The 12,303-nt window shown below is 40.2% G+C and overlaps 1 protein-coding gene across 2 annotated transcripts; it reads right to left on the minus strand.

The window, feature by feature from the left end:
* Window positions 1–568: 568 nt before the first annotated feature.
* LOC135082612 (myrosinase 1-like) lies at window positions 569–8,562 on the minus strand. 2 transcript variants are annotated; one of them, XM_063977391.1, is made up of 11 exons: window positions 8,523–8,562; window positions 8,058–8,167; window positions 7,249–7,393; window positions 6,335–6,501; window positions 5,583–5,843; window positions 4,690–4,778; window positions 4,053–4,200; window positions 2,333–2,493; window positions 1,316–1,468; window positions 1,023–1,114; window positions 569–742 (listed from the first exon to the last, which is right to left on the minus strand). In XM_063977391.1, the coding sequence occupies exons 1-11, from the start codon at window positions 8,546–8,548 to the stop codon at window positions 601–603; spliced, it is 1,494 nt and encodes a 497-aa protein (XP_063833461.1). In that variant the 5' UTR covers window positions 8,549–8,562; the 3' UTR covers window positions 569–600. The 2 variants fall into 2 exon arrangements, with proteins under 2 accessions (XP_063833461.1, XP_063833462.1); XM_063977392.1 differs by lacking the exon at window positions 5,583–5,843.
* Window positions 8,563–12,303: the final 3,741 nt, after the last annotated feature.

Consider the following 12,303-nt stretch of genomic DNA (forward strand, 5'->3'; position numbering starts at 1 on the left):
ACATCAGGTGCGATTGTGATCAAATACCTGCCTTGTTATGCATAAAAAAAAAAATATATATCGAAGACGGAAATATCTGCGCCGGAAAGAAATATCAAGAAATTATTGGGTTCATACAATTAATATGAAAAGAGAAGCATTAGGTGCATTCTATACATTATACCCAGATCTACGAGCACATGAAGACAGGTTTTTCAAGTACAACTACTTTTGATGAATTACATAACCGTTTGAAGAACTCTTTGCAACGTCAGGATACAAAAATGAGAAACTGCAACTCTCGCAGACTGTACCTGGACTACTGACCGGCCGGCGCGTGTGAAAGCTAGTTGCGTGTTCCATACACCACTGTCAGTTCGGCCGCCGGCTAACCGGTGCCCGGCGACCGGACGTACAGTGGTGGATCCGGCGCGCACCCGGCGACCGCCTGCCGGATTAATTTACGCCGGAACATGTGAAAGCTCCGTACCATGCCCATACACTTCACCACCGGGTACCCGGCGCCGGATAGCCAGCAACCGGAACGTGTGAAAAGGCACTAAGGGGTAGATAGAAATAATTCAAATTCAAATTTTTTTATTTTATTATTTAAGACACATACTAAAATTCATAATTTCTATAATCACTATCAAGATCCAGAGTCCGCCGCTTGATGACGTCAGCGTAAAACCGCCCCGAGCGGCGCAGCGTGCGTGTGCGCAGCGGGTCCGAGAAGTTCACATGGCACAGTCCAAACTTAGTCCTAAAACGAGAGAATAGAGTTGGATTTCCATTGGCACGTCACTATATTTAGAAGCCAGGCTTCCCTAATGGCAAGAGGCGGCATTAAGTTTTGGTCTGATTCAAGAAAATACAGGGTGTCCCAAACACAATAAGCCTATTCTATAACGTGGAAAACTGTGATATTTTTACCAAGGTCAAAATTTTATATTAGGGAGATCATGAGGAGGCCTATCGATGGTTGCAGGGTTATCCATTGTTTTTGGGACACCCTGTTTGAAGAAATTAGAAGACAATCTCACTTGTATCCGTCCATCCACTCAAAGTTATCAATCAAACTCCAAGCCGTGTACCCTATCACGTTTACGCCATCTTCTTTTATTGCAAGCAGCACCTGGAAAAAAACAAGAATAACATAAGAATGAGGGTTTCCCTGGATGCGAGCGGCGCAGGATCGGTCTTTGTGGAATTCCTTGGGGGAGGCCTTTGTCCAGCAGTGGACGTCTTGCGGCTGAAACGAACGAACGAGGGTTTCCCTATGTAGTACACTCACCAGTTTTTTGCCTAAATTTATAAATACTTAATAAATAAGTACCTGTTCCAAATAACGCCTGTAATATTGGACCCTGTCGTGGTCTTCCAGGCTGTCTTCAGCAGTAGAGAACCCATTCTCTGTGATCAAGATTGGGATGTCCCCGTATTGGTCCCTCAACCACCCAAGCATACGGCGAAGACCTTCTGGATAAATCTGTAAAGTCGAGAACACAGGTCGAGAATAACGATAATAAGTACTTACAAGGGAATTTCATTCATACATTCATTTTTTTTTGCCTGGGATGATAATCAAACCCATGACCTTTCGCTTAGCAGGCCATGCTCTTACCATCCTGAGCTACTTTGAGGGAGAACTTAATATTCATTAATTCATATCAATAGTTTTCTACAGGCAGGTATTTATTTTAAGTCCTAAGGAAAAGAGGATGCAGGACCGGTTGTTGTGGAAAACCTTTGTCCAGACGTCCTTCGGTTGAAACTATAAAGTCACATAAAAATGACGTTACTTGATCGTGTCCCTACCTCGTAAACAGTTTGTGGAGGAGGGAAATAGCCATAGTAATACGGGACTATTCCTCCTCTCGTCCCCACCACTACTACTCCTGTGTAGCCAGGATCTACAGCTTGACCGCCACAAAAACCCAACCAATGAAGGTCAGGTTTGTCCCGGGGGAAAGTTAAACTGTCATTGGACCCGCAACGAAATTAATCAGAAGAACATAGGAGGAGTTCGAAATTAAGGTTCGACTTCCCTCCATTGCAAAGCGGATGACAGGTGACAAACAAAGGATAGAGTATAGCCATAGTAACTAATAGTAATTAGTAGGTAGGGATCTAGGTATTCCTTTACTTCAGTTTCTGGTTTATGGTCTAACTAGCTTCTAAGGACTACTCTACTCTACGGAGGAGGGGCCGTCATCACCCACTTTTAAAGCACCCCGATTGGGGCGAACAATTTTCAAGGAGGACGCTTTCCTCTCCCTCTCCGCCTGGGGAGACAGAACAACCTGGTTAATGGATGTACCATTAACCAGGTTGATCTGCCAAAGTTACTCACATACAGCCACTCGTTGCCTTCCGTCCAGTCGGGGCGCCTCTCAAACAAGAGGTCCAGGTCAGGGGCTCCGGTCAGAGGGAACCCACCGTGTGGCTCGCCAGGGCGGCGCTTGCGCACGGCTCTGCTCGTGTAGTGGTTTATAGCGTAGAAGTCGAAGGTTCCTTGGGAAATGTCATATTTATTCAAATTCAAATTGTTTATTTGCATACTATGTGTACATTTAAATCAGTTTCATTATAGTTTAAAGTTTATGTAAGCGACAATAGCCCAATGATAAATCAGTTTCAGTATAGTTTAACGAATTATCGTTGGGGTATTAACCCCAATGATGTTGGTGTCAGACTGGCCAAATCGAGTTCCTAGGAACGCGGATTCGAATCCCACCGCTGCTGTACTACTTATTGTGGTGAAACCACTCGTAAGACAAGAGTATTTAGCTAACCACGAGGGGTTAAATGGGACTAAAAAATGTAGTGAACTGCATTAAGAGGTACCTAAATAAAGGGACCTCAACCCGTCTGGACCGCGTGAGTGCAGGCCAAATAATCCATTATTGCAGTTGAGCCTATCGATCACCTACTCAAGAGGTACCTTGATTTTTTAGAATCCAGCAGAGATGTAAACAAACACTTTCATACACAATTACACCATAATCACTTACGTGTTCATAATATCATACACATTATTTAACAAGCCCATGAAACCAACTTTATTTTCACGTTTATACAAGTTTGAAATCAATCTTTGAAACAAATTATTTTAGCAAAATACGTGGACGATGAAAATTTGTGAGATTTGTCAAATTGACTTGACGTTTAAAATCATGTGTTATCTCCATATTGTCTATGACTTGTCTCTGACACATCAGTGCCGTAACCTGTGAGTCATAGACAATAATCTGTAAATTTAATCGATATTATTTTAAGTATTCACTTATTCCGATTACTGATTAATTTTAAATAAAAAATATACGATACTTTGTTTAGTTTTCCAGCGATAACTTCGACAATATTGGAGATAACGTAAATTTATTTTTCTACTTTTAGTGTTTACTTTTTCGGAGTCAGTTTAATTTTTAGTCGGTTTTATTTAAACGAAATTATTTTACTTTTTTATGCAATTATGCTTACGTATTGTTCCATTGTTTATTTTTAAGAAAATAAAAAACTTCTTTCAATGAGGCTTTTCGCGATTGAAAAATCCGCCAGATGGCAATACGTAGACGCGAGGTCCAAATGCTGCATGATTGGTTATTTTTGACATGACATTGACAGATATGTCAAAATCCACCAATCACGCAGCAAGCAACAGAAGTTTAATAACTTTACGGATATCATTGATTGTTTTACTGTCCAGTGTGTTTTTTGATTACATCTGTGCATACAGTTTGTTTCCTGTTCTCGAAAATTTCATAATCAGTTCACATTCAATGTTGCGACTTTGTTGCATATTTTTAGTATTTTGACGATCACCCGGCGATGATACGCAAGTACTACAACATTTCACTTCGCGATTAACGAGAGGTTTTGTCGCATCACTAGTTCACAGACTAAAAATATTTTTATGTCAGTTGGCCATATTTGATGACATTTCTGCTGATTTCTAAAAAATTAGATGTAGACGACGTCGTAGTCTCAAGCATATCACTTAGGACTTAAAAGTGCATGTTTTTCAATAAAAAGGTAATACAATGCACTCTACTTATTCTGTAGGTACCAACCTTTGACCAGCTCTTTCTCTTCATCGGTAAATTCAGGCAGTCTTGACTGATGGAAACCTTCCGAAGAACTCTTGTTTCTCATATGATCCTCAATCACTGGAGGCCATCCCCCCTCTTTTGAGTATATGGGATGAGAAAAACGTCCGTACTGCAACAAAAAATTAAGTAGCTATGTAGATATTACCTAGTATTTAATTACTGTATAAAAAACATAATACTCTTTCTGGCGTTTCTTCTTCTTTTCATCACTACACTCTTACCAGAGTGGTCGTGGTCGTCACACCCGGTCCAGTGGCAAGGCTTACAATCCGTTGCCATTCATCCCGCACTGCAGCCTTTCTTGTGCACTCGTGGAGTAGACCATTTATTGCGGTTTTGTGCTGATCAGTCTAGCGCATGGGTGACCTTGTGCCCTTAAACACCTCAACCTTCTCCTGCACACGTACCTACAACCTTTCTGGCGTTGTCGGGTAAAAATCTACTTTCGTCGAAGGTATTGGGTTGAGGCTTGGGCCCTTGCCAGAGCAGCCTACTGAACCAATGACTATTTCAGAACAAATTCGCGTTAACTGTGCCTGAAAAAAACGCGGTGTGCATGGGCCCTATTACTTAGCTGTAGATATTTTATTGTACTTACACTGTACTGTTGAGCGATGTCTAACCACACCTCATCCTCTTCGGTCGAGGCTTCATACCACACCAGCTGGTTGGACAGAGACAGCTTACCTGCCATGTCAGAACAGGTGAGTGAGATTAATGAAAATAGCGCTTACGCAAACTTAAAGAAGAAGGAGGAAGATGGCAAAAGAAAAATGGAAGTGTAGCATGATGAGGGTATTTATTGACAAACTAGATTTGCAGCAATGTTACTTACTACCCATTGCCGGTTATGTCGTCTTGTTCTATCGCAAAGAATCACCATTTTGATGAGAGCGAGAGCAAAAACGGAAATGGATAGTTAATACTGTGGCCGATAGTAGGTACTTAGATGATATTTCTTGAAATAAAATCTACATTTCAATATACAGGTAAAAAATAATGTTTGTTAAGTTTGTTGAGGGTCGTGGGAGGTGCCTGGATGCGGGCGGCGCAGGACCGTTCGTTGTGGAAATCCTTGGGGAGGCCTTTGTCCAGCAGTGGACGTCATTTGGCTGAAACGAACGAACGAATGAAGTTAGTTCCTCTGAATCTGAACCTCCTCTGTTCGCAATTCCAAAAGCAAGAACAAATATGCTAAAAGAGGCGCCAATTACCAGAACGTTGCGTACACTAATGTAGTAGCTAGAACCGTTGAAATTTTCAGCTGTTCTTTGACTGAATTCACCAAGGTTACATCATTAATTTATTCTATTTTAAAGCAATAGCGGAAGTTTAGATAAAGAGTAAGTACTTCTACTCGTAATTAATCTACTCTATCGCATTGGGGTAACCTCTAATGTTAGATATATGTTAATAAATAAATTAAAAAAGCAGGTGAATTAATTTAGTAGGGTGTAAATAGATTTATTAAATAAATCTCTTACCACTTACCATTGTACTGCGCCTTGTACTTCTTCTGATAAACCCTGTAAGCTTTACCATGAGCTACCATAGCGTTCTTCCCGCACAGATACACTCCCTCCCGGTCCACCACCCCTGGGGCCAGGTGGAAGGTGTTGGTGTAAGCGCCATCGCAGAACAGCATGGGCTCGTTAATGGTGATCCAGGTCTTCACTCGGTCTCCAAAGAGAGAGAATACTACGTCGGCGTAGTCAGCAAACCAGTCGGTGATGTAGGGGTTCGTCCAGCCGCCTAGTTTAAGTAATTAAATTATTACTTAACAATGTAGAATTTTTTCACCATATAAATCTGATAATTAACTAGCAATAGACTACATAATAAGTAGTAGTAGTGCTTTAGACAGTCTCATAGTTTATCGGTTGGAAACTATCTCTTCTAGATTAGGTACTCAGGAAGAAGACCTCATTTAAAAAGGGAAGGAAAGTAAAGAAATAGATCGAATCGATCTGTCATAGGTTAACGTTAATGAAGGTTCTTTATTTTTGACCCTCATTTCCTCATCTTAACGCCCAAAAACAATGAAATTATATGTCTAGCTCGTAACTCAGTCAGGGCCTGAGGTACGAGAGAGGTGACATTGACATATTATGACGTGACAAATCTGAAGTCTCGCTGACGTTCGACGACTCAAAAACACCCTCCCGTGATGCTCGAATACCTCAGGCACTGACTGAATTATAGACCTATAATTTCAGACCTTGCTAGGGTTAAATTCTTCTCACCCAAGTCCTGGAGTCTCTGCGGCAGATCCCAGTGGTAGATCGTGACGACGGGCTGAATGCCTTTGGCCAGAAGCCCATCAATCAGCTGGTTGTAGTAGCGCTTGCCGTCCTCGCTGATGTAGTTGGCGAACCCATTAGGCAGGATCCGAGTCCAGGAGAGGGAGAATCTGGATAAAAACATCACCATCAGGTCATTTAGTCTGAACTCCAGGAGCACCGGCCTCTAATTTACCAAAGGTAAAGAAATGATTTGGACTAGGGATGTTATGAATATGTAGTTTTGGTTAAGGATACGGTTACGGATATTGGAATAATATTATACCGGTTTCGGTTACCGCTACGGATATTTTTTTATTTCGGATATCCGAAAGTTTCGGTTACGGTTACGGATATCCATAACATCCCTGATTTGGACTGCACTCCTTATGCTGGCCAGACGAGTTGGGGTAGCCTGTCCCTTACTTGAAGTTGAAGCATCTTACATCATCCACGGGAATAGCCGTTGTGGAGAAAATAAGTTAGTACGACATAGTGTGGGCAGGCCACTATCAACATATAGGTGAACCAACGAACTGGTGAAATTCGCGGGAAGTATCTTGATGCGGGCAGCGCAGGACTCAACCGGTCCCGGTTGTTATGAAAATCCTTGGGGGACGTTTTTTCCAGCAGTGGACGTCATTTGACTGACGAATGAACGAACGAAGTTAGTAGGAGACTCCTTAATTGACCGCTTCAAAATCGATAAGCCGGTGACCTAATATAGTACATCCACAAAACACAGATACAGAAATAGTTGCTACGTATAGATTTTGCGTCTTTACCTGTAGCTGTATGCAGCACAGGACCGGCCGTTATGGGCATCCTCGAGGGAGGCCTTTGGAGCAGTGGACGTCATTTGGCTGAAACGAACGAACCTGTAGTAATCCAAAGACAAGTTGGCAGCGACCTCCATGTCCCTCTCCCATTGGTGGTAGGAGTCGGTCGCCACGTCGCCGGTACTGCCATCCTCGTTACCAGATTGGGAGTGGGTGAAACGGTCCCAGATGCTTTCGCCTTTGTCTGGAAAACGACCAGGATCGGGCTAAGAAAAATGTAAGGGTCAATAGGGGTCAGTACAAGAAAGTAATGGGACAAGACAGTTGGCGATCTACTCAATCATCCCTAAAATGACTAGAATCTAGTCTAGAATAGATAGTAATTATACAATAACATACGTGACAATGCGTAAGTGAAGCGTTAGAAATGTCAATAAACATTCCTCTCCCTCCCTGTATACAGGGTGTTAGGTAAATGGGTATATGAGCCGACACTAGCCCATGTTAACAAAATAAATTTTATAAAATCCGATTTGTATAAAAATTTAAATAATTAAAATGAAGATATCAATTTTCGGACTTCACCATACCATTTAAATGACCATGTTAAGATGGGCTAGTGTCGGCTCATATACCCATTTACCTAACACCCTGAATATCCATCCATGTACATCCCTGTACCTATTGGCCAGTGATTCTCTATAGTAATCATGTGGATCCAGCAGAATAAGACCACCCCCACTCCTGGGATGTGGTATTTGAAAAATGAATAAAGGACAAAAATGCGACTAAGTCCACCACAAACCATCCGGCAAAAGGAATAGAAGATGAGCGCACTCAGTCAGTTAAAATGAATTTTCAATTCAAAAACCAGGCCTAAATGACCTGATGATGCTGTAAGAACTTACCGCTGACATTCCAGGCCCCCTCCACTTGATACGCCGAAGTGGCCGACCCGAATAGGAACCCTGGAGGGAATGACAGGTCCACAGCACACCCACTACTCCATAACGCAATACTGTAAAAATCGATTTGAAAATCATAATAAAAAAACTTATTTTAGTTTTTGCAAGTAGACTTTTAAAAATCACTTTTACACGTCCCAGTAGGTATTAACCCTACCACTGCTTCGGGTCAATAAATGGGCCAGTGCTGAGACGAATATAGGGTCATGTTCCACTACAGTCCACTCACACCAAGTAGGTGTAGTATCTACAAAACATTTTTTTTAATCCATGTGAAAATTGCGGAAACACAATTCGATTTTAACACTATTATCAAAACACTATGATAAACATTGAAAAAAGATTAGATGTTTTTAACACTTTCTATTAGTTATTATTGTAATACGTCGTATTTATTTCTTAGCTCACCTTACCACGACCAGTGCTAATAGCATTGTATACAGAACTGTCATTTTATTAACCTATCTTAGACTGAGATTAAAATCTAGATTACTAGACTGTCTTTACATAATAAGCTGAATAAGGGCGCAGTTCCACGAAAAGTGCTACTCGTACTCGTACTCGTACTTTAACTGCGAAGATTTCAGTGAATTTTAAGGACACGCTTGAAAGAGTAGAGTGCCTTTTCGACACGCGTGCGGATCTTACGCATGCGGGCTGCCCGCATTTCAATACATAATATACAGGGTGTGCCACAAAGTAGTGTCAAGCCGAAGCCCAGAGGTAGAGCATCACTAGGGCTACCCAAATCACCGTGACTTTTGATAGGTTTTGAGATATGTTTTTTTTTACAACATACAGGATTTTAGTCTACATTCGTGTTATGGATGTAAATAAGTACTTCTGAATCAGCTAGGCCTAGTATTCTATTCTGTTCGCGCATAACTCGAAAACTATCAAAAATCGCGGAATATACTTGGGGGTGATTTGGATAGCCCTAGTGATGCTCTACCTCTGGGCCTCGGCTTTTGGGACACCCTGTATAATACAGTCAAAACTCATAGTTAATCGGTCAAAACCACTATTGACTGCAAAAATCAGTCAAAAGTGGTTTTAACTGATGCTCTTGGTCAATATCACTTTTAACCGATTTTTCCAGTCAAAAGACCAAACTTTAGGTAAACTTGAACATAGAGGTACTTACTGCAGTGTTTTCAGTGGCTTTACATAGTCGCTCACTAGCTTCTACCTCTCTCATATCTTCGGAGTAATGCCAGCCTTAAATGCTGATAAACATTATTTAAAAATACCTCACCTATGTTATTTATTTATCTTGTTTTCGATCGAGTTGATAACTAAGTAGGTATCAAGGCTTGTTACTAGGTAAAGCCAACAAATATTATTAACTTTTCGGTTTTTCGTTTAAATACCTACGTATAGACATTTATTATTATCTCGGATAGTAACATGCGACTATGACCACTATTAAATTAACCAAAAAAGCTGACTATCTACAAATGACTTAGTCAAGTTTTTCTAATAAGTAAGGTGTAATTTTTTTAACTGAAATAAGGTTTTCACAATAACTACCTGCTCTAGAAAGTCTACACCTTGTTTGTCTCACATGTTCACATCATGAGGAAATCGTCTATATATCGTCTATATATATATAAGTAAACTCTACATAATATAACACGCGTTATAACATTGGAAAAACCATCCGTTTCCCTTGCCTACCTAAAACATAATGGCATGGTAAAAACACAAGTTATCAGTATAGCCGTGACTGTATATTTGTTTACATCAGATATAGATTTGATAATGCCCACATAAACAAATATAAAACTAGATTTCTGAGTAATAGTGGTACAAATACTATAATAAATACCTAAGAGATTCTCAAAGTTGCAAACGTATCTATAGCCCCTCCAAAAAATTTCGTAGTACTTACTTAATAATATGATTGACCCTCTTTCAAAAAATACTTAAAATCCATCCAAACTAGGAATAGTTATTTATATTTTTTCTTTCTGATATCTTTTTAGGAAACCAGTAAAGCAACATAGATGAAAGATAGATTGGTTCTCGCAGCAGGAACACAACTTTTTGTCATCTATAGGTACTTGGGTGAATATCCCAAACACGTTTTTTACGCGGCGGAGCTGAGAATCGATGGGAGAAATGTAACTAGAGCGATGATTTTTTTTCTGTATATAGTTTATACAGCGTTTTACACGAAAGCAAAGTCTTCAGGACAATAGGTAGTTATTTTATGTACTAAAAAAATTTTCAAAGACCCAAAATCTAATAGCGGTGGCGCGTCCTAACTCTATTTCTACTCATATATTGTGTTATTCCTTCTTTCTCGGGGATTCTAGTAATTTAAAAATAGTATAGCCATAAAATACATTAAATAAGACTTCCAAATGATATGAAAGAAATGTGATATTTCATATTTTAAGTATTTTAAATAGCCTTTCAAAACTGTCCCACGAAAAAAAGCAATTACAGTGGCTCAATTTCGACACTCTCTTACTTCTCCAAAGAAGCTTTGAGAGACGTAAAGTTCTTCTTCCCTGCATCACTCAACTGTGTCCTCCTGATCGGGCTATAAAGACTTGCGACTTGTGGTATTGTTTTTCCAGCAGACCCGTAAATATTAGTATCAGCGGCACAGGAATACAAAATTTTTCAATTTCGCTGGCAAGTGTATGAGTGAAAGCTACTTACTTAGATGCTAAACGATTCTTTAACATGATTAAAGTTTGGTGTTTTGTTGTATCTGCATACAGAAATTATTGATCAGAATTATAGTTTTCTTTATAATTTGAATTTTGTAACAGTTTTTCAATTCCGGTGGCGCAATTTCGGTGGCTCCGGTGGCGAATCTATTGCCGGAATTGGTCTTATTGGCTCTGGAGCATTGTACCTAGGTCTACTAAGGTCTCAGTCATAACTACAATATCGTCAGTGAATCGAAGTTGTGTGATGTACTCGCCGTATCTTGATACTGAGCTCGGTCTAGCTCAGAAGCTTGAAAACCTCTAAGTGGGAGGTAGTGAAGACTTTAAGAGATTATGGTGTCTCCAACTCTGAACCCTCGCAGCAATCAGATAAGTTTCGAGTTCTGATCTTGGGGGAGGGTTGATATGATGAAGTTTTCATACAAATACTTCAGAAGTTGCATGTATCGACAGTCAATTTGACGCCATTAAAGAGCCCAGGTCTTGACCGAATCGAAGAAGGTACAAAAAGGCCAATAATAATGACTGATTATAGTCCTCAGTCTTCTGCATAATTTGACGCAGCATTAAATATGTACGTAGTATTACAAACGTCTTTTCGAAAATGAGGTTGTCTGGAAGACTGAATGTTTCAGGAAAAAGCTGCCTCACCTGACTCTGGACCATCGCCAACGTCCATTCCATTCCAGTCTCTAGCACCACCACCATGTCTTATTTTTTAGTTTATCGACCAATAAACATGGTGGTATTTAAGAGAACTTTAGTACTAGCATTCCATCTGATTTCATAAGCTCAGTTGTGATTTCATTATCTCCTGGTACATACCTTGTTGTTTTTAATAGGGCATTCTAATCTCACTCAAGCTAAAGTCTAGGATATCTTCGCTAAAGTGTCGGAATAATCTCGATCTTCAGCCTAATTACTAGTAGTGCTTCTTAATCTCTCCTAGCAGCTTAGGCATTTACCAAAATGGTTCTGCTATCCTCGTTATTCATGTTGGTATATTCAATTTGGTCCTCGCAAATACATACTTTCGATTTATTACAAAAAAATCGTCTCTATAATACACTTTGTATCAGCGTGAGGACTTGGATAGCTATTTATACATCGATACTAAGCAGAATCTTAAAAACAGATGAGAATAGTCCTGAAACAGCTAAAATTTCCCTAGCCTCGTAGGTTGCAATCTATTCTGCCACTCGAGATGAAAATTCGTGGGGCTTTGGAGCTGGATTGGCACTGGTCGTGGCTTAGGCTTCATCAGTCGACAGCTTTTGAGCATCTTTTATTCGGCATTCTTCTATTTCGGTGATGACTTCTTCTTCTTCCTCGGTCCCTCACTGATGAGGATCGCAACCGCAGATAGTGTTCCTTCATAGACTGCGGTCATAAGCTGTGTGGTGATCGGAGAATGCAAATGTGATTAAATTGCCTGTTCGTCTAAAAATGATTACTACATTTTGATTTTTGCAGTACTATTAGGGTGCAGCTCAGTACGCTTTTAC

The sequence above is a fragment of the Ostrinia nubilalis genome, chromosome 22, assembly GCF_963855985.1.
Source record: "Ostrinia nubilalis chromosome 22, ilOstNubi1.1, whole genome shotgun sequence".
NCBI lineage: Eukaryota > Metazoa > Arthropoda > Insecta > Lepidoptera > Crambidae > Ostrinia > Ostrinia nubilalis.

Excerpts from the sequence above, each read along its gene's own strand:
- LOC135082612 (XM_063977391.1), bottom strand. The coding sequence starts at position 8,548 with ATGCTATTAGCACTGGTCGTGGTAAG. Across the intron at positions 5,844-6,334 it reads GCAGAGACTCCAGGACTTGG|GCGGCTGGACGAACCCCTAC; the intron begins GTGAGAAGAATT and ends TACTTAAACTAG. Across the intron at positions 1,469-2,332 it reads AAGGCAACGAGTGGCTGTAT|ATTTATCCAGAAGGTCTTCG; the intron begins GTGAGTAACTTT and ends TCGACTTTACAG.